Here is a 25,582-nt window from a genome sequence, read left to right as displayed (position 1 = left end):
TCATAAAATCATTTTCTTATTTCCTCTACTTGTCCAAACCACCAAAATCTGTTTTTCTTCACAAATGAAGATATTGGATTATAAACTGTAGTTAGGTTGTTTTGTTAGAACCAGCAGCAACAGAACAGTTGCTTATTGAATTTCTAAGTGCCTAGTCAGAATTCCAAATAATTCTTGTAATCTTCCATTTTCTGGAATAGCATTTTATATACTAGAAAGTATCATTCTCACAACTACAAAGGCATGGTTTGTTCTTCCGTTATAAAAGCAAAATATCTCGGGATTTTATACAGTAAGTATTTTCTCTGGGGAAAAATGTAAAAAAATGCACGTCATTTGTGAAGTGAATTTAAAGACATTTGCATTAGGGAGGTTTCAAATTTAAAAATAATAAAGTAAAAACTTGAAAGACAAAAAAACTGTTTAATTCATCATTATGTTTCTAAAAATATAACAGACACTAGTTTAAGTTTCTTTCTCACTCATACTGTGCAAGAGGAATGTATTAGTTCTGAGTGGGTAAACCACCATTAACTGTGAAAACCAAACCAGTTGCAGCAATGATCATTCAACAATGATCACGTAACTGCTCTTTGCTTTAATGCATATAGCTTGCACCCAAAGTGATAGCCATAATCTACAGACTTCTAAAGTCTCATTAGAATAAAATTAGATACAAAATGGACAACGATAGTGACAGTAAAGTTTTTTTTTCTAATGCATGCAATGCCCCATAAGTTAACCATACCATTGATCTTTTGGCAGTGATCATGTGAATGCCCTCTACTTTCATACACAGCATACCTCTAAAAAATAGCCACCTTCTTTATACTCCCCTGATTTTTGTTTGCGCGGGAACTGAAATAAATAATGTCCATTTTTAATTTTAACTTGTTTCTCTTAGGTGCTTGTAGACTGCTCCATATTAAGTCCATATCAACACCTTCATATGGATAATATGATTACATTATACTTTCCCATGTAGTCTGCTATGAACAAAAAATTAAAAAAAATAAAATAAAAAGATCTCCCATGTCAGGGCACATTTCTGATATAATATTTGAGTAAATTGAACAATAATAACTTCATTAGTAAATTTAAACTTGTTGCTTCTAGACAGACAGTAGCTGCATATCAATCAAAGGGGGGGTTTGATAATCATTTTAGAACTGAAAGAACCAGACTGTATCTGACATAGACTTCTTACTCTTAACAGGAAGTGGTAATGTTTGCATGTACTTGGGAGCACTCTTGGTTAGTGTGTTTTCTTAATACAGATGGGAGAAATCACCTGCATGCTTTGGGGTAAGGAAAGGGCTGCTTGAAAAGAACACTCTTGTGCAATGGGGGGGGGGGGCTTCATAGTCAGACAATTGAATATCCTACGTCATAATCAGCTGAGTATGCACAGGAAAGATTAGGACTAAAAAAATAGAAAAAAAAATCTGATTGATACCTCAGTGATTGCCCCTCCAACTAGACCCTCTTCCCATTCATGAGGAGCATATGGGTTAACTAGATTATAGATGGCAGATGATCAACAAAAAACTGACAAAACTTGCTCTTAGACAAATAGATTGCACCTACACAAACAATATCAATGGCTGTTCATCAGTGATCATGTAGCTGAACTGAGCTTTCACTGCTTGCCTTCCTACACTTTCAAAGATAAATAAGCACTGTGTGTGCCTTATTGATGTTAGATTTCATAAATATAAAATAATAAATGGTTACTAAAATGTATTTCAACCTGTAGACTTGTAGCTCTGATAAAAGTGCGCACACACATGCATGCACACACGTGCACACATGCTCACACACACACACACACACACACACACACACACACACACACACACACACACACACATATGTGTGTGTGTGTGTGTGTGTGTGTGTGTGTGTATGTGTAAATATATATATATATATATATATATATATATATATATATATATAGGTTCATAGGTTAGGTTCATAGGTTCATACTAGGCTATCTGCCCTAGGGCATTTATAAGCCTAGCCAGAGTGTGTTTGGCTTTCACCACCCATTTTAAATTAATTTTGCTATGCCTTTTTTCGAGGTTAGTATACTGTGCCTCTGTCTAACAGTGACACAGAAGTGATACCCGGGGTAAACCTACAATCTCCCATCCACTCATCAGGATTCCTCTTGAAGAAAGTCAATGAGGGACTCTGCCTAACCTGGACTGGGATTTTATTCCAGAGTGAAGGGAGCCTCTGGGTTATGAATCTGTCCCTCCAGCATGTCCTATTTATTTCAGGGCTGAGGTTCAAGCCTCTCGAGTGAGTAGCTCGATGGGATTTGGATTTTCTGAGGTGCAGCATGTCCATTAATTCCAGGTTGGACATGGCTTTATACGTCAGACACAGATCGCCTCTGAGCAGGCGGTATGCCACTGAGTAGAGCTGAAGTTTCTTTAACCGGGCAGCATATGGCATCTGTTTGAGCCCTTTGATCCTCTTGGTGAGGTACTTTTGGGGTCTTTCCAGTTGCTGCAGGTGTCTGGTAAGGTACATCCCAAAAGGGGCATTGTACTCAATTATGGGCCTGATGAGGGATGAGTAAAGAGGCATGATGACCTCCCCTGATCTAGATGTGAATCCCTTCATGATTAGGTGGGCTATGTAAAATGTTTTTCTAACCAATTTGGCCACGTGGTTGTCAAATGAGAGATTGCTATCAACTTGGGTCCCCAGGTCCCTAATTACTTCTTCTGTACTTAATGGATTACCACCCATGTGGTAATTTCCGGGCACTTTGTTTTTCCCAAAGGGGATGACTACACTTTTTGGCGTTTAGCTTGAGGCCATGGCTCTGGCAACAGTTGTCTGTTTCTATGAGGCCCTTTTGGAGGATACTTGTGTCGGCTGGTGAGTCGATTATGGCACCCAGTTTGCAGTCATCTGCGAACCTGGTCAGCCACAGTCCTTCCGTGTTGGCCTGTACCTCCAAGAAATATATACCAAACAAGAGAGGTCCCATGACTGAGCCTTGTGGGATGCCACTTGTAACTGGTTTGGAGTCTGACATGGCTCCAGCAATTCTAACCATGTGGGTTCTGTCCTTGAGCCAGTTTGCAACCCATCTAGTGACATAGGGGTTTATATATATATATGGTTGGGAGGGTGGCCTAATGGTTAAGGTGTTTGCCTTACAAACACAAGATGCAGGGTTTGAGTCTCACAAGGGATAATTGGCTAGGCTTAAAATGGCTCGCAAGGGCAGTTAGCTTAGTACTAATCTATGAACCTATGAACCTATATATGTATATAGATATATATATATATATATATATATATATATATATATATATATATATATATATATAAATAGATTCACTATATAAGACCGAAAACACATAATACCGACGCCCATAATCCTGAAACCAGCTACCCAAAAGACGAGAAGACTGGAAGACCAGAAGCATGAAATTTAAAATCCTGAACTCTGCAGTACACATATACCACACACATACACACAAACCTACACTATATACAAGCAGGGGGGCAAGCCCCTTACACCCCCTTACTTAAATATTCTAACTCCAAGATCGCACTACACAGACAAACACACAAAAACACCACCACACATCTACATTCCCCTCGCCCATGCACATCACAGTCACAACAAACACTTACACACAGAAAACCCCTTAACCAACACACTCAAACATAGATACTTACCCAACATTCCACCATCCATTCACAAACTGCAACACCAGAAGCACTACTTCAACATTTGCGTTTCTGGTCTTACGGTCTTTCAGGTATCTGGTCTCGGGATTATGGGCGTCAGTATTATGGGTTTTCAGTCTTATGTAGTGAACCCATATATATATATATATATATATATATATATATATATATATATATATATATGGGTCTAGGTTATAACGTCGACAGATGGGAAGACCGACAGCGAAATCACCGACGCGAGAAGATCGACGGATGAAACACCGACGCGGAGAACACCGAGATGGGGAAAGGATGTGTAAGTATGCAGTAGTGACGGACGTTAGGGTGCGAGTAAGGTAAGTGTGCGATGTTGGCGGTCTGTAGGGGTAGGGGTGGGTTAAGTGAGTTAGGGTTAGGCGAAGTTAGGTAAGGGTGCAGTAGTGACTGTTTTGGGTTAGGGGCGGTTAAGTGAGTTAGGGTTAGGCTGAGTTAGGTAAGGGTGCAGTAGTGACTTTGTTTGGGTTAGGGGTGGGTTAAGTGAGTTAGGGTCAGGGAGCGGGTTAGGTTAGTGTATGATAGTGACAGACCTTAGGGTTAGGGTTTCGGTTAGGGTAGTGGATAGTTGTGTATGTAAGGTTTAGTGTTTGTTTGTTAGGATTTAGGTGTGCTTGTGTTGTGTGTGTGGCTTTTGGTCAGGGAATTTGTTTTGTTTATTGGTTGTTGTGATGATGTGTTGAGTGTGTGTGGTGTCGTGTTTGTGAGCTGTCGATGATGTGGTGTCGGTGATGTTGTTGTCGATGTTGTGTGCTGTCGGTGTTATAACCTAGAACCATATATATATATATATATATATATATATATATATATATATATATATATATAAGGTCTTAACTGAAAAAAAAACAATTTAAAATAGAGGACAAAAAATGTCAATAGCATTATTTGTATGTTGACAGACAAAATCTTGGAGCATGAAATACTTTCTTTTCATTGGGACTGCTTGGAGATTTGATTTTGTATTTTTTTGTGGCTACTATAATGCCAGGGCTGGACAATATGCCTTTTCCCTGGTATCGTGCAATTTTGGAGTTTGGTATATTAAAAATAGTGGGGTGTGTGGGGTGCAGCCACTCCCATGGAGGGTGCAAAAGCTTGCCTCCTTGCAAAAACATTGTTCTTTGCTTGCATGCAAACAATGCTGCTAACATTTCTTGTTGATTATTTTTATTTTAAGTCAACTTGTTTTAGGTAGGCTCGTATGTATGCGTGTGTTTATATGGATTTACCTCTAAACCTTGAACCTCATATAACCAAACTTCATTTTTGCAGACGAAAATTGGGAAAGCTTAAATACTGAATGGCAAATTTTTCCCAGCGTAAGTGAACATTTGCCCAACATGCCCTTTTCTCCACTGTAGTGCGATCCAGGAATTGGTATATATAGCTTGGGGGGGGGTACTTACTTTGTTGTGTGTTTATATAGGTTAGGGTAAGTGTTTACTTACCCTGTTTATAGCCAAGGTTTTGTAATTTTTTGTGCATTTTTGTGTTGGCATTAAGATGGTCTGTTGCTTAGATATTTTAAAGTACACACACACATACACACACACACACACACACACACACACACACACACACACACACACACACACAGACACACACACACATATATATATATATATATATATATATATATATATATATATATATATATATATATATATACATTTTTATGTCTATCTACATATTGATAGCTATAGATAGCTATACACGCACACACATGCACATTCTGTCCGTACTCACTCCAAGTCATTGACTATGAACATTTACTACTTTTTTCTTTTATATACTGACTGCTCCTCAAATAAATAGCAACTTCTGGTGATCATCTACAATGTAATGAAATAAAAAAATATTCTGCTGATAAGGAGTTTCCTGATAGTAATTTGCACTGTTTTCATTTGTAGAGGTATGTTTTTGGACTTAATTCAAGACTGCATCCTTTCAAGGGAATTTTTAAGTCAAGAATTTAAATGCAGGTCACTTTGGATTATTAGATTTTTCTTTGTAGAGGCGTAATAGAGCTGTGTAAAATTTTAACGTGATGGTAGATGTCCTTCTCTTCAATGTTTCAGTATTCAGAACAATAAGGATTCCCTGACTAGGGTGGCCCAACATCCGGCCAATATACCAAAGCCTTGGGTTACTTTAAGGTACTCTGTATATCACGTGCATGCTCCTCATGTAGCATAAGGTATAAAGGCCATGTCCAGATATACCATCTTCAGAATGGACAGCACCAGTAGGAATGCTAATCCAAGGAGTAGAGAGGAAAATAGTAAATACAGTAGCGAAATGGACCACCAGGAGGAGGGAGGGTATGAATATTGCAACAGTGAAGAGAAAAACATCTACTGTTATGGTAATATTTTACGCAACTGTACTATGTCCTTTCATTTCATTGTTGCAGTATTCATAAAAATAGGGAGAGTATAAAAGCTCAGGAAGATGAGAGGGGAGGAGGAAGGACCAGCAGATCTCTCTAGGAAGCCATGATGATGGCCCTAGCAAAACCAGATCTAGCTCTAGAAATTTCATCCAACTTGTATTGCTTGGTAAAAATATGCATAAAAGTCCAGGCAGCTGCCTCAAGAATAGAGTTAGTATCCAACCCCTTGAAAAAAAGCACCAGAAGAAGCCACAGCTCAGGCTCTTCCCATGAATGGAATAACAGAAAGAAACTGATTTAGAAATCCAAGATGAAATAGTTTGCATGGACAAAGCCAGTTCTAGGGACCTAGGATGAAAGGAAACAAACAGTTGATCAGATTTACAAAAAGTGTGATACAAATAAAATCCAAGTTGTCTATACACATCCAACTTGTGCAGTGCCTTCTCACTGGCAGATTGCGGAGAAGGGAAAAAGAGTGGGCAAATGAATAGACTGATTAATGGACAACTCACACCTGGGCATAAAAGAAGGATTAGTATGAAGGGCCATTGTGTCCTTATGAAGCAACAAAAAAGGAAGACAGGCTATAAGGGTTTGAAGTTCAGACACCCATCTGGTAGAAATAAGGGATAATAAAAGTAATGTTTTCCAAGAAAAATGTTGCAATGAGGCTGAAGCTGCAGGCTCAAAAGAACTCTTGGTCAATTTTTCCAAAATAAAATTAAGATCCCAGGGAGGAAGAAGAGGCTTCCCTGGAGGAATAATATGGAGGGACACCTTTAAGAAATTGTTTAGCTTCAAACTAAAGGAGGAGATAGGTGATAAGTGGGCCTTAACAGAGGAATAAGCCAACCCAGCATTCAGCAGTTCATACAGATAAGAAAGAACCAAAGGAACATTCACAGAAAGTGGATCTAGGTTACAAGAAAGACACCAAACAGAAAACTTCTTCCATTTGTATAAGTAATATTTCCTAGTATTGGATTTCCTGACCTCCTGCAGGACCCTAAGCACATCCCCAGAAAAAAGGGGTCTATATAGACTCAAAATCATATCACCTACAGTGTTAGTTGAAGAGGGGACAGATGGGGATGGATGAGACATCCATTGTCTTGTGTAAGCAGATCCACCCTGTGAGTTAATTTGTGATGATTGCCCTTGGCTAAATGCAGTAGAAGAGGGGAATCAATGCTGTCTCAGACAAAAGGGAGTCACCGACAAGATTTTGGGAGCATCCTGTTGAATTTTGAACAGGGCTTTTGGAATAAGAGGAAGGGGAGGTAAGGCATAAAGAAACATCTCCTTCCAGAAAAAAGGTAGGGCATCCACCTTCCAAACTAGATGACCCAGAACTCTGGCACAAAACAGATGAAGTTGTCTGTTCAGAGGGGAGGTAAAAAGATGTATTTGAGGAGTACCCCACTGGTGGACAATGTCCAGAAATACATCCCTGTGTAAAATCCATTCATGGGATTGAGTTTTGGACCTGATCAGAAAATCTGCCACAGTATTTTGACCTGAGGTGATGTAAATTGCCTGAACAGTCACTTGACTCTGGATAGCTAGATCTCCCACAAGGAGTGCCAACTGCCAAAGAAGATAAGACCCCCCCCCCATCTGTTTGCATACCGCATCACTAGGGTGTTGTGTGTAAACACTTTGAGAGGTCCTGGGGAGAAGAGAGAATGGAAAGAAAAGATGGAAAAAAAAAAAAAACAGGGTGCTTATCTGCAATGGCTTGGTGAACCAGCAACAGAATGGGTGATCAGATCAATGATCAAAAGATGGTGTTCGGACTGGCATCCAAGAAATTCTGATGATGGCCCATCCAGATGTCACCTGTCACTCGTCTGGTCAAGATAAAACAAGTGAACAGTTGTGGGTTTGGTTCAAGCAGCTTTATTACAGACAAACACACCAGGAATAAGGCTTTGTAACTTAAACCCTCTCATGCATGTTAACAGTCTGGCTGTTCTCTCAAAATGGCTCATTATATATAAGCATGTGCCTACATCTGGAAATGCTTCTTAGAGTTGCACACACACACTCTGCTCTACATCCTCCCTCTTTGAGAAATAGATCATATACCAAATGACCATATTCAAAGACATGCAATTACACATAAATGATCTTTTGACATGTGATTATACAGAAGTAATTCTTTGACATAAAATCATATAAATTTAGACACATATAAAACAATCATCTCCAGGTTGATGTGTATTTTACATTAGGTCTGGAAATATGTCCAGGTACATCATGTCTCTGAAGTTAAACTGTCTCCAAATTTATATTGTATGCACTGTCTTTCTAATTATATTTCTATAAGTTAAACAATGGCTTGCCCGCCCACTTGAGACTCTGTATACTGTTTGCACTGTTGTTTGTATTCTGTACTAACTACTGTATTGTTATTATAAAATTATTATTATTGTTGTAAGCTTACTGTATGCGGAGCTTTTCTCCCCGGGGCTCCGTTGAAAATGGACTTCTGGCCCAGTCGGACAATACCTGGTTAACAAATGTAATAAACAAATAAATAAATATGACCAGATCATGTATCATAAAAATCAGTACTGGATCTAGCAATGAGGACTGTCTTCAAGGAATGTTCAACTCTGGGGACATCTGGGACATCATCAGGAAAGTGAATAGCTACTGAGACATGTTCTTCCTTATGGACATTGTCAGGGTTGCTCTGAGATCTAGAGTCTGTATCACAGGTATGATGCTGTGATATTATTTCAGACACAGGAAGAAGATGCCGAGTCTATGTCAGAACAACGAAAAATCAAAATATTGAATGCTCACATGAGCTAATAATCAGGAACTCGAAATCACTATTGTGGGGGATGCACCCACCACACCCCCCGCTAAATATATATTGCTACTCCGAGATTGTACTTCAGTGAGGAAAGGGCAAATATTCCAATCTTCACTGTACTGCTATCCCAAAAAAAACATTAACTTCCTGACTATTCGCTCATGTGAGCGATCAACATTTTGAGTTTTTGGCATTCTGAAGTAGACCCAAAGATGCCTGCAGTTTCTCTTGTATTTTATACCCTCAGATTCCACTAAGTAGGATCTCAGCTCGGCACATATACCTCTCACTTCACCAATTCAATCAAAGCCTTTCAGTATTTTTATCCTCACTGCCTCTCCTTCTTTTAACAGAGAAAGAAATCTGGTCATTTTATCATAACTGGACTTCTGAAAGGAATGCTTCTTAAAGAGTTGGGCTTTGATTGCTCTGGTGTTTTTAGCAGTAGGCACCAGCAAACTAGAACTGATAGGCAAGGTTATTCTGGTTTGTCTAGATAGAAGTTGCTGAGCAGGTGAGCCAAGTAGATTGTCACTGGGTATATTTCTGAGATTAAGTAAATTCAAGATGATACTGGTATTGTCACACTTTGACCTCTCTAATAATTGCTTTGCACTCTGTACTGCATGTTCAGCAAGGCTGTTTGACTGTGGGTATTCCAGACTACTAGTAATATGGATAAAGTCCTACTCTTTTGCAAATTTCTGAAACAACTAACTGGTAAACTGGGTACTGTTGTCAGAAATAACTTTATGTGGACTACCGGGGATTGAGACAGGATGTTTCATCTTAGTAATAACAACACTGGATGTCAGGTTAGGTAGCACATCGATTTCCAACCAGTTCGAATAAGAGTCTACCAACACTAAGTAATGCTGATTGTTCTATTCAAATATGTCAGTGGCTACTGTTGACCAAGGTAGTACAGGAAGCTAGCTTATCTGAAGTGGTTCTTTCTGCAAATGTAGTTTAGTCCTATTGCATACTGAACAAGATGAAAGCACTTTATCAATGTTCTTTGATAGACTAGACCAAAATACTAGTCCTCTCACCCTTTTGGTAGATTCGGAACATGCGTGGCCATGATGCAAAATCTTAATGTATTTATGTTGTAAGAAAGTAGGAACAATAATTTTGGGACCTTTGAAAATGCATCAGAATCTCATCTCTGTATGGAAAATAAGGTTGTACTTCTGGCAGTACACAAGATTGCTTTGACAGCCATCAAACATTGATGAAGTGGTTGAATTTCTGCAAAATTGGATCAGTCTCTGTATGATGTCTTAGCTCATCAAGTCTCATGGTAGAAAAATTATGCACTTCCATGTTATCAAAGTCAAAATTCTCTGCATCAAGCTGTATTTCTGGGTGAGCTGGATAGGGTATCAGCCAGATAAAGAAGTCTGCCTTTTGTACAGACCATTTTAAAGTTGTACTTTTGTAATCTGAGCATCATTCTTTGCAGTTTTGCTGGAGAGATATGCATAGGCTTCTTTAAAATAGTGACTAGAGGTTGATGATCAGTTTTGACTTGGATAGATCAGACATAAATATAATCATGGAACTTCGAACATGCGAACACAATTGCAAACAGTGCCTTCTCAATTTGAGTATACTGCATTTCAGTTTAGGTAGAAGTTCTAGATGCATAGGCAATAGGTCTGTCTTCTTGAAGAATAGCTGCACCAAGACTGAACTTTGAAGCATCACAGGAAAGAGCTACTGGTCTGTGGACATCATAGTGTCTCAATGTAGGCGGGTTGGCAATTTGCTGCTTGAGGTTATCAAATGCTCTATGATGCTGTTACAACCATGACCAGGCAACATTTTTGCATGTCAGATCCCTTTAAGGTGTTGATAACTCACTAAAGTCAAGGGATAAATTTGCCCAAGTATTTAACCATACCAAGAAAATGCTGTAGGACTTAGACATTATCCAGGTTTGGCATCTCAAGAATTTCTGCTTGTTTGGAAGGGTCTGGCCATAAGCCTGTACTAGTAAATAAATTATCTACATAAGTAACTTCTGGTAGTCTGAATTTACATTTCAGAGGATTAAGCTTCAAGTTCACTTTGCACGCTCTGTCTACAACTCTCATGCTCTGCTTCATCATTACCTCAAACCAATAAATCATCAACTAATATAGCACATGGATAATCTGAAAAAATGTGCTCCGTTGCTTGCTGAAAGAGTTCACTGGCAGAATTTATTCCAAAAGGCATCCTGAGGAATCTGTATCTACCAAATGGTGTGCTGAATGTAGTCAGTAGTGAAGATTTGCGATCAAGTATTACTTGCCAAAATGAACTTTTAGCATTTAAGACAGAAAAAACAGTGGCATTTGGCATGAGGGTGGTGACCTCCTTACTGTACGCATAAGATAATGATGTCTTTTTAATACCTTGTTCAAGTCTCTTGGGTCAATGCATATTCTGATTTCATCTGAACTTTTCTTATGAGCAGCTACCATGGAAGACACCCACTCAGTTGGTTCTGTGACTGGACAAATCACACCTTGTTTGTCTAACTGGACCTTGGCCTTGTCCTGCATAGCTATTGGAACTCTCCTCACTGGTCTGACCACTGGACTGACCTCTGGGCTTATTTTCATTGAGTACACCACTGGAAGTTTGTCTAGCTTGTCACTGAAAACATCAGCATACTCTGAGAAAATAGCATCCCTGAAGCTGGAACTGGGACATGTGCTTACATGATGTATGTCTTCGGTAAAAGAAAGCAATTTCATTCTTAAACTGTCTCTGAGACCTAATAATGACTGCACAGGTCTTCTGACTACATAAAATTGCAAGATGTAACTGTTCCTAGACAAATAACATGAAAGCACTACTGACCCTTTGGTTTGAATCTCTTTCCCACAACAAGCAACACGCTTCGCACAATTAGCCAAATTAAGTTGCTCACCAGTTCTTCTCACTCTAGCAAATGTTTCTGCTGACATTACATTGCAATTTGAATGAATGTCTACTTTGCTACACTGGTTTACCTTTGATCATGACTGTACAAAATATTTCATTCTTTGTCAACAAATCTACTGCATTAATATTTTTACTGACCACTGATACACCATCTACATAGAAATTAGGGCTGCAGCTTTCCACATGATCAACTTGCTTTTATGAGTGACCTTTCTTAATAGTTGAATGAGGCTTTCTTGATTTACAAAACTTTTGAAAGTGGTTACATTTTTTTACACTTGTGGCATTGCTGATCAAAAGCTAAGCACTTCTCTCTTTTAGACTCATGATTGGCACCACCATTATGACAGTTAACAATAAGTGTTGACTTGGGTTTTCCTGAGTCACCCTTATACTACACTGAGCATGTCCATTTTGCTGAGCTAGTCTTGGAACGTGCTAGAAAGTTACGGGATCTCCCTTGGAATCCCACACAGGCTGTGTGCTTAGGCCTGCTTCTGCTTGCTACATGCTGCATGCTCTCGCAGCTGCTGTCACTTGCAAACATACTTGTGCACCTTTCTGTAAACACATGGATTTGACAAAACTCTAGCTTTTCTCAACATTAAATCACTGTCATGAAGCAAAATCTTTCTCACTGCAGCATTATTAACACCACACACAAGCTTGTCCTTTATTAACTCATCTTTTGAATCAACAAATCTACACATTTTAGCCTTATTTCTCAAGTCAGTGATATAAGCTGCAAAAGTTTCACCTGGCTTTTGGTCTCTTCTATAAAATAGGTGCCTCTCTAATGTAACATTTGTCTGGGGGTTGCACATTTCTCAAAATTTACATTTCAAGCACTCAGGGTTCTTTCTTGATTCACCATCTATATGGTGGTTTTCCCCCTCTCTTGCATATATTGCTGTTGCATACACAAATTAATGCTCTCTTTCAATGGCCTCTGACCCAGCTGAGTTAAACAAAATGAATGCCCTTGTGCATGCATCTTTTTTTCAGAAAAGGCTGCTTGTATGAAAATATCCTATTCCTGCTCAAATATTTTCCAATTCTCTGCAATATTATGGTCAAACATATCAACACACAGTAGTGAAAGTGCTTGGAATTATATATGAACATACAAACATAAATATATGGCAGAACTTTATGCCAGAATTCGTAATTATGCCCAGTAGCACAACAGACTCTGAAACAACTACACTTGGCCAAATAAGTCTCCATAGTACAGGAACACTTTAAACTCACTGTACTTTGCAAAATCACTCCTTATCACTACAAGAAATATTTTGAAATGACTGCACATTGCAAACAAACTGTACACAGCAGAAGAAGCTCAGAGTAAGAAACATTTCAAAATTAATGTACTTTGCAAATAAACTGTATACAGCACAAGAATTTTTTTTGAAATGGCCATATTTTGACTGCACTTTGCAAAGTAACTGTACTTTACAAACAGCAAATTCTTTGAAATAATTGCACCATAATGAAGCACTCACTCTGCAAACACTTTGCACACTCGAGATACTTCGAACAACTCTAGTTATTCTTTGAATGGCTTCGGTCTATGTGAAATAGTAGTTTATGCTCAAAAATGTTCTTTTACTAAAACCATGCAGTTGCCTTGCTCTTTAAGCTGATTTTATCTTTTTATTGTACTCGGTATGCCCATTTAACCCTTATCATGCTCATTACACTTTGCTTGTGCTTGTTCTACTTTAAAAATGCTCGTTCGGCAAACCAGAGGTAATTCTGAGCCCCACATACATAGTTCTGATAATTTTATCAAACATCATGGTTTTGAACACTTTGTTTAATTAATAATGCATTTTGTGCCTTTCATTTGACTAATAATGCATTTTGTGCTACTCGTTTGATTAATAATGTGTTTTGTGTCATACAAATGCACTGTTTCATTTTCTTTGCAAAATAAAGTTTTGGTGACCTGAAGTTCGTTTCTGGCCCTTTTTGATCATTTGAGTACTGTTAGCACTCAACCTGCTCAATATATCTTAACTGCCAACTCTGCACCTCATGGCTTGAAGAAGTTGCTCTCTCAGTCCCAGTTATGACACCATGTCGCTTGTCTGGTGAGGATAAAACAAACAAACAGTTGTGGATTCGGCTCAAGCAACTTTATTACACACAGCACATCAGGAATGAGGCTTTGTTACTTAAACTTAAACAAACTTATAAACAGACTGACTGCTACATTCATACATGTTAACCCTCTGGCTGTTCTCTCAAAATGGCACTGCTGCCTGCATGTGCTCACTATTTAAATGCACGTGTCGACATCTGGAAATGCTTCTAAAAGTTAGACACACATGCTCTGTTCTACATCAGCTTTATGCCCTATGCTACATGCAGAGCATATGCATGATATACAACATACCTTCAAGCAACCTAATGGTGTACTGACTGGGCATCAGGCCACCCTCACTAGGGGATCGCTATTGTTATGAATACTGCAACAGGGAAATGGAAGGACATCCAATGTGACTGAATTTCAGACCAAATAATTTCAAGATAATTTTTAAAACAAGTACATAAAAGTAGGACTCTTTGAACCAGTTGATACTGTCTGCCCTCACTAGGCCGCATGCTAAGACTGATAATTGATTCTTTCTGTATACAGCCTAGTCTTGCAGATTTTATGGAATGCAGGAACAATAACAAATGTCTTTTTTCCTCCCTCATTGTAGCTGCTATGTGACTCTGGTAGAACTGTGAGAGTTACCTACCATATCCTACCCTGTGCAAAAGAAGTATCGAGAAGAATTAGCCCTTAGAAGAAATGTATTGGAGGCAGGCCTTAATTAAAAGAAGTAAGGAAGGGACTGTATCATAACTCTCCACACTGACCAGCAAGACCAGGATCTTCATCTCCACTCAGCAAACATCATGCATCCTGCCCCTGAATGTGCTACCCTAATAATGTTCTTTTTACACTGATACCAGTATTCTTAAATGTGCCTGGAACTGTATTAAAATATGTAACATTAATGTTTTAATAACTTATGCAAAACGGTGTGACAGTAGATTTGTCAGATCATGCTGGAAAAAGTATGACATTCAGTTTGAACAAACATAATTTACACCGCATTTGATCATTATTTCACATTGCGGATTAGTTAAATGGGAAGTTGAAGTTTTAAAGTGCATCAGGCACTGTGCTAGCCGTTAGGTCTAAAGAGTGTGGCAGAATCATGCTGCACTGTTCAATAAACATACTGACAAGCCAAAGGAGAATCATGCAAACGTGGCACTGCTATCCACGGCAGGCATTTTGTTTTAAATGTTAAAATAATGGTGTATCAATGTGACCACAGACCCACATGAGCTTAGGGTCTATGAGCTCATAAATATGTGTGTGTGTGTTAGTCAGGATGCTGCATGTGAATGCAGTTGTCTGAAAGTTGCTGCAGTGAAACGTAAGTCATGTATGTAAAAAGAAAGAAAAGAATCATTGAAATGAGAATGTAGAAAGTTGCTATGGAAATTGGATTGCCGTGAAAGGAGATAGAGAGCTGCAGAAAACAGAAGACATCTAAAAGCACAATTTAACTGGTGAAATATTATTCTTTTTCATCTATCACTAGCAAGAAAGCAGTGCCATTATGTTAAAGGAGATACAAAAAAGAAAGTTGAATGTAAAATGTAACCTTTTTAAAATGAAGTTTTAGTTATAGGTCTTTGGTCTCTCTCGCATGCTTTTCATGTTTGGATAAATAATTTACATAAGTAAACTGATATTTTTTATTTAAATTTAAAGAGAGAATCTAGGGCTTGCTTCAAACCATCAGTGGGGCTTGAGTAGAAAGTATAGAATGCTTTATGACATTTTGAAAATGTACTTATCTGATTATCCATTTGTCATAAAAACCTCAGCTGTTGCTAATTAATATCATGAATAGACTGAAGACAGCATTAAATGTTTTTGCATTTAAATTAGTCCTTTGTCCTCTGACAGCTTAGCTATATTTTTTTATTTCTTGGGTGTATACAATTAGACTAATGTCTTCCCTTTTTGGCACCCAAATGCCTCATTGATTCCTAAACTGGGACAAGAACCAGGCTTTACCTGTCTGGATGATATGCCTCTGACACATCTGTGCCATGACTAGGGAAACTTAGCAGTACAATCATTCTCTGATGAGCCAAGAGTTGGGTGCTAGGGAGCAGGCCAGTGTATACATTCCATAGACTTTCTCCCCCCAGCTCCCTGACTGCATGCTACACAATGACTGCTATAAGAGAGAGATGTGTGCTACCACACATACTAAGCAGCACACTGTTTGCAGTGTGGGCACTGTAGGCTCCTTATTGTAGGTGATATACCAACCTTCCTGCAGGTCTTGACAATACAGTAACCCATGCTGCTGCTGTCTACCCCATGACAAGCAAACTGGCACTGGCTGCTCCTTGCCATTCATCCACATCTTGTCCTTCCATTGTTTGTGCTACGAGTCAAACATTGGTCAGCTGGGGTGCTATCAAAGCTTTATCCCTCATTGTCACAGCTTTGTTCATAGGTTCATAGGTTGGTACTAGGCTATCGGCCCTAGGGCCTATACAAGCCTAGCCATAACAATTCCCTGGCTATTTCTTCTCACACTATTTACTTCCCTGGACCCCTGTCTAGCAGGGCGACTGATGTGATCCTCGGGGTGAATTTCCTTTCTCCCATCCAATCATCAAGGTTCCTTTTGAAGAGGGCCAAAGAGGCACTCTGCTTGACATGTATGGGCAGTCTATTCCAGAGTCTGGGGAGTCTCTGGGTCAGAAACCTATCCCTCCAGCATGTTTTGTTTAGTGTGATGACAAGCTTTAGATCCCTGGAGTGTGTGGCTCAGAGGGATTGGGATTTCTTTAAGTGTAGCATGTCCAACAGCTCTGGGTTTGACATGGCCTTGTATGTTAAGCAGAGATCGCCTCAGAGTAGACGATATGTGATAGAGTATAGCTGGAGTTTTTTAAGGCGGTCAGCATAGGGCATCTGCTTTAGGCCTGTGATTCTTTTAGTGAGGTATTTCTGCGGCCTTTCCAGTTGTTACAGATGTCTTGAGAGGTACATACCAAATGGGGCGTTGTATTCTATAATGGGTCTAATGAGGGATGAGTACAGTGGGACAATGACCTCCTTTTTTCTGGATGAAAATCCCTTAGTGATGAGGTGTGCCACATAGAAGGATTTCCTGACTGTTGTGGCTATGTGGTTATTGAAGGTGAGACCACTGTCCGCCTGTGTCCCTAAGTTTCTTATCACACTTTCGGTGTTTAGTGTACTGCCACCTATGTGATAATTCATGGATACATGTTTTTTTCCCAAAGGGGATAACTATACATTTCTTGGCATTGAGCTTGAACCCATGGTTCTGGCACCAAGCATCTGTTTCTGTAAGGCCCTTTTGTAGAGTATCCACATCATTTGTGAATTCAATAATGGCTCCCAGTTTGCAGTACTCTGCGAACTTTGTTAGCCAGAGTCCCTTAGTGTTGGCCTGTATTTCAGAGAAGTAGATGCCAAACAAGAGAGGTCCCAGGACTGAACCCTGAGGTACTCCACTTGTCACTTGTCTGGAGCTGGATTTGGAGTCAGCTACCTTTACAGTGTGGGTTCTGTCAGTAAGCCAGTTGGCAACCCATCGAGTGATGTAGGGATTAATGCCCAGCTTAGTAAGTTTATCTATGATTCCAGAGTGGGGGATGGTGTCAAAGGCCTTGGCGAGGTCCAGATAGGCTGTGTGGACTGCCTTACCCTCGCCCACGGCTCTGGAGTCTGACTCAAAGAAGTCAATAAGGTTCAGGAGACAAGATCGACCCTTCATGAACCCAAACTGGGTGGGGTCTGGTGTTTTAAGGTTGCCAATGTCTTTGTTTATAAGTTCCATGATAATACGTTTCATGGCCTTACAGATCAGGCTCATCAGACTGATGGGGCAGTAGTTGCCGGGATCCAAGGTGGATCCCCCCTTGTGGAGTAGGATAACTGTAGCTGTGCGCCACTCAGTGGGCACAAAGCCTGAGGTGAGGGTCTGATTAAACATGACACTTAGGTGAGGTGCCAGTTCATTTTGTAGTCCATGTAGTACACAGCCCAGGATGTCATCTGGTCCCATGGATGCTGTATTCTTAGCTTTGGAGAGTGCATTTTTTACCTGTGTGGCCGTTATTACTGGAATTTGGCAGTCTTCCAGTATTGAGATGGGCCATTTAGGGGGTAAGAGGAGGGTGAAGTTGGCACTGAAACGATCTGCCAGGATATTGGCAATATCCTTGGGATCAGTATATTTAATGCCATTCTGTTGTAGCTCAGAGCAGATATGAGCATTGCCATTAAGATTCTTGACATAGTTATAGAATGCCTTGTGGTTGTCTTTGGAATCTTTGGCAATTTTATTTTTGTAACTAGCTTTGGAGGATTTTATGATGGATCTCAACTTCTTACTGAGGCTAGTAAGGGAGTTTTTACATCCTGGGATTTTCCTCTTTTCTGCTACAGTTTTTTTCCTTTTGTTGTAAAGTTTGTTTATGGCAGGAGACCACCAGATTGGCTTCCTTTTTTTGGAGGAGAGCATCTTGGTTCTATTTGGGATGGCACGATTCATGCATGAGTGGATGTGCTCATACAGTACCTTAGTGTAGGACTCAGCAGTCAAACTTTCAGTTCCCGTCTGCATGGGTGTCATGAAGTTTGTAACTTCTGACTTGAGTAGCATGAAGTTGGCCTTGGAGAAGTTTTTTATGGAGGTTTCCTTACTGGGGAGTGGGGGTGGGGTGTGGATGTTAAGGGTGATTAGCTTATGGTCTGACCTGACCAACGAGGGGGTGACCATAGGTGTGGAGCATCGATTTCCCATGTTGGTAATGACCAGGTTTAGGATATTGGAGCCCCTGGTGGGACTATGGATTAGTTGATCCAGGGCATTGGCATTTATGAATTCCAAGAACCGTTGGGCAAAGGTGTTGGTGCATGAGTAGTTTTCCCAGTTAATGGCAGGGTAATTGAAATCACCCAGTATTAGGGTGTTTGTTTGTATATTAATATTTTCCAGTATGTTTAGAAAGGTGTAGTGAGAATCTTGGGGCATGGTGGGGGATCTGTAGCAAGCTACAATTTGGATTGCAGTCTTACCTAGTGTTAGTTGCACCTGGAGAATTTCAGATGCATTGTGTTGGGCAACTAACCTGGTGGTGTGAATATCCCTGGTGAATATGGACACTCCTCCACCTTTAATGTTTCAATCCTGGTTTGGTAGCCGAAAAGTGTGGTAAGAGTTGTAGCCTGGTATTGCAGGGGTGCTCTCTGGAGCCTTGAACGAGGTCTCAGTTACTGCACAGATATCGATGTTCTCCATTTTTAAGAGTGCCTCGAGAGAGTGCATTTTGAGGTTTAGACTTCTAGCATTGAGTAGCATTACCTTCAGATTTTGCATGCTTGTACCTGTTACAGTGTTGGTTTTGTCCTTTGAACTTTGTCTAAAAAAGGCACTATAGGGGTGGCAAGAGTCTTAGCCAGTAACCTTAATCCCACGGGCGACAGGCACAGACCATATCTAGCAAAGCATCGTGGTCTGTTGATCATGTCGTCCCAGGCAGACAGATACTGGATCCCCTTTGAATGACATCAGAAGCTTAGCCAATTGTTGAATTCAATCATTTTGTCCTTATATTGTGGTATAATTCTGGGCGAAGGCAGGATGCTACTCAGGGCTAGGGTTATACCTGCCTGGGCCACATGATCCGAGAGCTCCTCCATGTCTCTTTTCATGTCCAGGGAAGTACGTCTTAAGTCATTCACTCCAACACGGACAATGACAGAGTCATATTTGTACTTGTTCAGGAGTGACTTGAGTGCATGAGTTATGTGGCAGATCCTGGCACCCGACAGGCAGCTCACTGTAATTTTCTCCTTGTTCAGCCTGTTGAGTGGGACATCAGTGTGCCCGACTATAGAGTCACCTATGACTAAAGTGTTCGGTACATTGTCTTGCCTTAGGGGATGTTGCTGGGTGGCACACTGGTGTTGTGATCTATGTGACACTTTGGTTGTGATTGGTGTTTGTTTGAATTTCAGCTTTGGAGGTCCTTGTTGCTTGGGCAGGTTACAGTTAAGGGCCTCCGCATATGTGGATTTAGTTACATTATTAAGTATTGTTACATTATTAAGTATTTTACCTAGATCTACTTAGCCTTTCCTGAGATTAGTAGTAATACAGAGAATAATTATTTTGTTGCCTGAACTTGGTATCCAGAAACATACTGGTGAAGTAGGAAACAATCAGAGTTGAAGTGTTTCAGCTGTGGCACTCCAAAATAATGTAAAAAAAAAAAAACATTTCATACAGCTGATGTCCTATCATAATTTGGTCTGGTGATCATTTTGCTAATGTATTAGAAATAGAGACATTCAGAGTCACTCAACACTAAGGTATTTGGAACTTGTGGTTGATCTTATAGGCTTTTGCAGCTTAAATGCTTTTCTAACACTCAGTTTGCTTTATTTCCATTTTAGGAGTGTTATTGAGGTTATCAAACAGTGTGAAATGAGATATTACAAATTAGGAAAAATAACTTAAACATGTATCCATGCATGAAAATCTCAATACACTAAGAAGTGAACAATTTAAATAAATGCATTAAATGAATGTTAATTACGTAGAAAATTACCAGATGTTAGTCAGTGAACAAATAATAGTACAGAAAACTTTTGTAGGGCTCATCAGGATATTGGCATGACTGTGCTATACAGAATCACTAGAAAAATGGGGATCTTACTTATAACCAAAGCATGCTCTCAACTGTCCAGATTTTCACAGGATGTCCAGATTTTAGCCTCATATTTTATCTTTCTCATAAAATTGTTGTTTTCTGGCAAGTCACTGCCAAATGATTGATGACTGAAGTCAAAAATAATGGCAGATAACTGAGTTTCAGACTTCATATCCTTGAGAAAATTCATGCTAACGCAATACCTGTTATTCTGTCAATTTTCTAAGTCTGTAAAAGCAATATTTAAAAAGTGCCCCTGTTTTTAGGCCTCTGTCCCCCCATTATCTGTGGCTTTTAAAGATTTCTTGCTCTAAGAGGTTGAGAGGTATGAACCAAGGTAGCAATCTGCCTGTGTTTGCATGCTTTAGTAGTACTTGTAAAAAACATATTTCATCTGTTAGTGCTCTTTTAGTAAGAAAAGCAAATCTCTTATCACGGGATAGAAGTTATGTGTTTCTGTTTAGATTTCTGAATAACTGCCTTCTTTGTAAATGGAATAAATAAAGCTAATAACTATTGCACTTGTACAACTCTTTCTTTCTACAGATCGATAAAAGCATGCATCATAAAAAAGCTGTTTTAGTAATGAATTATAGGACTGAGATGAGGATCACAAAGTTCTAGAAAGAAATTAGCTTCTCCATTATCTTAAAACTGTACTGGGAACATTGTACATGGCTCCCTATGTATATAACCAGTTTATTGAAAGTGATATCAGATGACCTCATTGATGATAATCGGGTCATGCATATTGTTACAGCAGTCTGTTCTCTGCAAGATGAGTCTGATTATATCTTAACGTATTGCTTGAACTAGTTAAAGGTAGTGATTTTGAATATTTAGCAAAATGACTAGTTATAGAGCTTATCAACTGTTTCATATTGTCATAGGTGTCTCAGGCACTGAAGTCAGAGTCAGTTGCTGTTTGTTAAGGATGCACCTTGGTTTATCTTCACCTTATCAAAGGAAATTATGTGACCATCTGAGGGCTGTGAGTTGGCATATGGTTAAAGTGTCCCCCTCACAAACGCAAGGTGCAAGGTTTGTTTCTCACCGTGGGGAAATTGGCTAGACTTAAAATGACTTACAGTAGAAGCTAGCCTTACCTCTGAACTTATGAATGACAGGTCGCAATAAGTAATATCTGCCTTAGGTCAGGTTTGAAGTCAAGTATTCCTGTATAATTTCAGGTAACAGCCTGACTTCCACTGGATATCACTCAATGCAGTAGATTTCTCTGCTCCTCTGAGTAATTTCACATGCTATATGTCAGCTAGCCTAGTACTTACCTATGATCTTATGGATGGCAGGTCTCAAACAGGGATGCTTGCCTTAGGCCAAGTTTGAAAATGAGTACTCTGGTATAATTTCAAGTAACAGTCTGACTTCCACTGAATGTCAATCAGTGCACTAGTCTAGATCATCTGTTTGTTTGTAAAAGTATACAATGGCAAAACAAGCTAAATTTATTTTAGTTGGACATCTGCAAATGTAACAAAAAGAATAAAGTTCAAATGCTGTAAACAAAAATAAGCAGGTGCTTTCTGCTGCACTAGACTGTGACCTGAAAATGTCTCACATACAAAATCATCTTTCTTTGTCTTTTCAAATGTAGCATCTTTATACTGGTATTCTAAACTCAAAACTGGCTCACTGTACATTAACTGGAAGGTGGGCAGTAGTACATATTCTTGTCCATAATACTATTTTCAAAGTCTGTTGTCCATTTTAATATTCTACCACATTACTACTTTAGTAAGTTTCAGCACTGCATGTGTCCACTGTAGGTGGATGAATCAATTGCAATGCATGAACCTGAGAAAATGTTTGTAATGACCCCAACAATCCGACCTACACAGATGAAGAATCCCACAAACTCCCTATTTAATATAGCTTTCTCCAGAGTTGTAGCACATTAAAATAATATATTTCCTTGCTATTGGTCTACAATTGTTCATATAATCTGATATTTTTTCAGTCCACTACTTTTAGTTAATTGTAAGTAGTCCATCTTCAATGCTGCTTTGTTGCTCTGATTTGTATACTTTATACAATAACATAATGCAGGAGGTTGAATGTCACTGCTAGGATCTGACTGCTTACTTGCTTCCTTCTTTTACTTCTGGTTGACTTAAAGTATACCTGCATCACATACCTAAACACATCATAGTATATCTCACAGCAGATACTAGCCATCAGAATATGTATGTTACAAGCACATCTTCTATAAGGTTCAACATTTCTACAAGCTGTTATTGCTTCCCAGGAGATCAAAGGTGGACAGTTAATTTAACATGCAAACTCTTTCTGAAATTTGAGTGGAGGCTACAGTCTACAGTCTTAGGTGTAAACAGTGGCAAGTCTATGTAACTACATAGTTACTTCTATCTAAATGAAACTTTCTTTCCTAAGCAGATCTGCACTCATACAGTCCTATACATTTAGAACAAGTGACAAACTGCGGTACCACACTGTTGCTGCTGTTTAAATTTGTAGATTATTCAAGCAAAGACTGGTGCCCTATATCCTCATTGTGCCTGAGGGCATTCCTAACATTGGCATAGCATCTGCAGTTGACAGTTCCTAGTTTTGTCCGTTCATCACCTGCACTCCATTCAAGGAACTGATTAGAAATATCTGCTGTTGTCACCTTCGTTAAAATTCTGTACATAGCATACATTTTAAATCATTGACAAATGCTTAGCAAGAAGCCTGCACCACTGGTGTAAAGGGATAAAGCCTTAACAATAGCCTAGCTGGACCAAGTTTGATTAGCGACTACTGCTATTGGTGGCACAGACAGGTAGAGTGGATGGTGGGAGCTAGCTGCTATTGCAGATCACTTCTTATCCCAGGTTGATGCTGGGACTGGAGTCACTGCTAGGTTGGAGGGGACATGATGGTTTATATATATATATATATATATATATATATATATATATATATATATGTGTGTGTGTGTGTGTCTATGTATGTGTATATATATATATATATATATATATATATATATATATATATATATACAGAGAGAGAGAGAGATGGAGAGATTTTATATATGTGTTGTTGGTGAGGTAAAGTTCCTGGGCATAAGCATCACTTTTCAAAGGTGACCCAAAAGCATTTCATCGTGAAGTGATTTTTTCATTATCATTGAGAAGACAAACGAGGTGGAAGGAAACATGCCCTTCATCTGGGACACAGGCAGCAACTTATTAATACCTCACAACCTTAATACATTACCCTAAATGCCACAGTATTGGCTAGGATAACCAAATGCATCAACAATTAGCATTTTGAAAGATATGAAGGGGAGGTGGGTTCCACACTAAACCCCAGTAAAGTACAATTGCATGAAAGTAAAAAAAAGTTAACTAGATCAGTAGCACTTAGACTATTATTTACCAAACATAGTAATTGCATGCCATTTCTGTTCACCTGATTAGCTAAAGAAAATTATAAAAAACACTGTCAGCATATATTTTCTTGGATGGACCTTTACTCTCAACATTTTCCACTTAAAAGAGAGCTATCAGTATGTTATTTTAATACCAAACTGCAGTACTGTGATGAAAGATGAATTGTACCAGTATAATACATTCAGTTTCATGCTGCTAAATTTGCAGTTGTGTTTATTTATTTATTTTTATTGACAGGGGTAATGCACTGATCAATACTGACCAGTTTCAGGCTCATCCCAAGTGAAATGCAAATACAGAGATGTAAGGAATAACAAAATAGTTCAGACAAATTCCATAAAATAACTGTGCATTTGCATTCCAGTGAACAAGCACACTGCAATGTGCAATCAAGCAGAGTGTAATGTACAATCTACACACACACACACACATATATATATATATATATATATATATATATATATATATATATTTATATGGGTTCACTTTATAATCTTCAGTATTTCGACACTATAAAGTCGAATGTTGGGAATGGCGAAAGTGCATAAAAACTAATCTGAATATTTCAAATTCACAGTTATGCTTTAACGGTATGTGATGTGGAATGTGTTGTGTGGATGGTTTCCAGTTTAGTATGTGGATTCGGGTGTAATTTAAGGTAAGTGCCTAATTTATAATGGTTTTGGGTAGGTGTGTGAGTGTATGTGAGTGTATTTAGAAGTTGTATGTGTGGGTTAGGGTAGGCAGGTAAAAGTACGAGTGTTTAAATGTTGAATGTGGTGGTGTTTCTATATATGTGATGCGTGTGTGTGAGGGAGAGTAGAATGTCTGGTTGTGAGTTTGTTGTCTTTTTCTGTTTGGTGTGATCTTGGAGTTAGAATATATAAGTAGGGGGGGGCGCAGCCCCTCACAGTGAAGTGTAGGTTTGTTAGTTTGTATTGTTTTGTTTGTGTGTGTGTGTGTGTGTGTGTGTGTGTGTGTGTGTGTGTGTGTGTGTGTGTGTGTGTGTGTGTGTGTGTGTGTGTGTGTGTGTGTGTGTGTGTGTGTGTTTTGTAGTGTGGGTAGTTTGGTGTTTGTGTAGTGTGGTATGTGGTGTATTGAACTTTGCGATTTAAAATTTTGTGGTTTTGGAGTTTTGGTGTTATTTAGATTCGAGTTTATAGTCTTGACATACTGAAATTCGATGTTTCAGCATTTTGAGATTATAAAGTGAATATATATATATATATATATATATATATATATATATATATATATATATATATATATATATATATATATATATATATATATATATATATATATGGGTCTGGGTTACAACATCGACAGCTGACAAGAACGACAGCGAAATCACCGATGCCAGAGGATCGACGGATGAAAACACCGACATGGGGAAAGGATGTGTAAGTATGCGGTAGTGACGGACGTTAGGGTGCGAGTAAGGTAAGTGTGCGATGTTGACGGTCTGTAGGGGTAGGG

At 39.0% G+C, this 25,582-nt stretch overlaps 1 protein-coding gene across 12 annotated transcripts in view; it reads left to right on the top strand.

Annotated features, from left to right (window-relative positions):
* LOC122795548 (muscular LMNA interacting protein) overlaps positions 1-25,582 on the top strand; it is a 2,709,240-nt gene that overhangs the window by 1,930,306 nt on the left and 753,352 nt on the right. For 2 of the 12 annotated variants that reach the window (XM_044063767.1, XM_044063768.1), the window contains one exon: positions 14,618-15,686. The exons of the other annotated variants lie outside the window; for them this stretch is intronic. In XM_044063767.1, coding sequence (XP_043919702.1) covers positions 14,618-14,704 — 87 coding nt within the window. In that variant the 3' untranslated portion in view covers positions 14,705-15,686. Of the gene's footprint in view, positions 1-14,617; positions 15,687-25,582 lie in introns of those variants that run through there. 12 annotated transcript variants of the gene reach the window in all.

Source organism: Protopterus annectens, chromosome 2.part2, assembly GCF_019279795.1.
Source record: "Protopterus annectens isolate FY-2018-M chromosome 2.part2, PAN1.0, whole genome shotgun sequence".
Lineage (NCBI taxonomy): Eukaryota > Metazoa > Chordata > Ceratodontiformes > Protopteridae > Protopterus > Protopterus annectens.
Note: the sequence above shows the minus strand (reverse complement) of the source record. Positions and strands in the feature narration are given on the sequence as shown.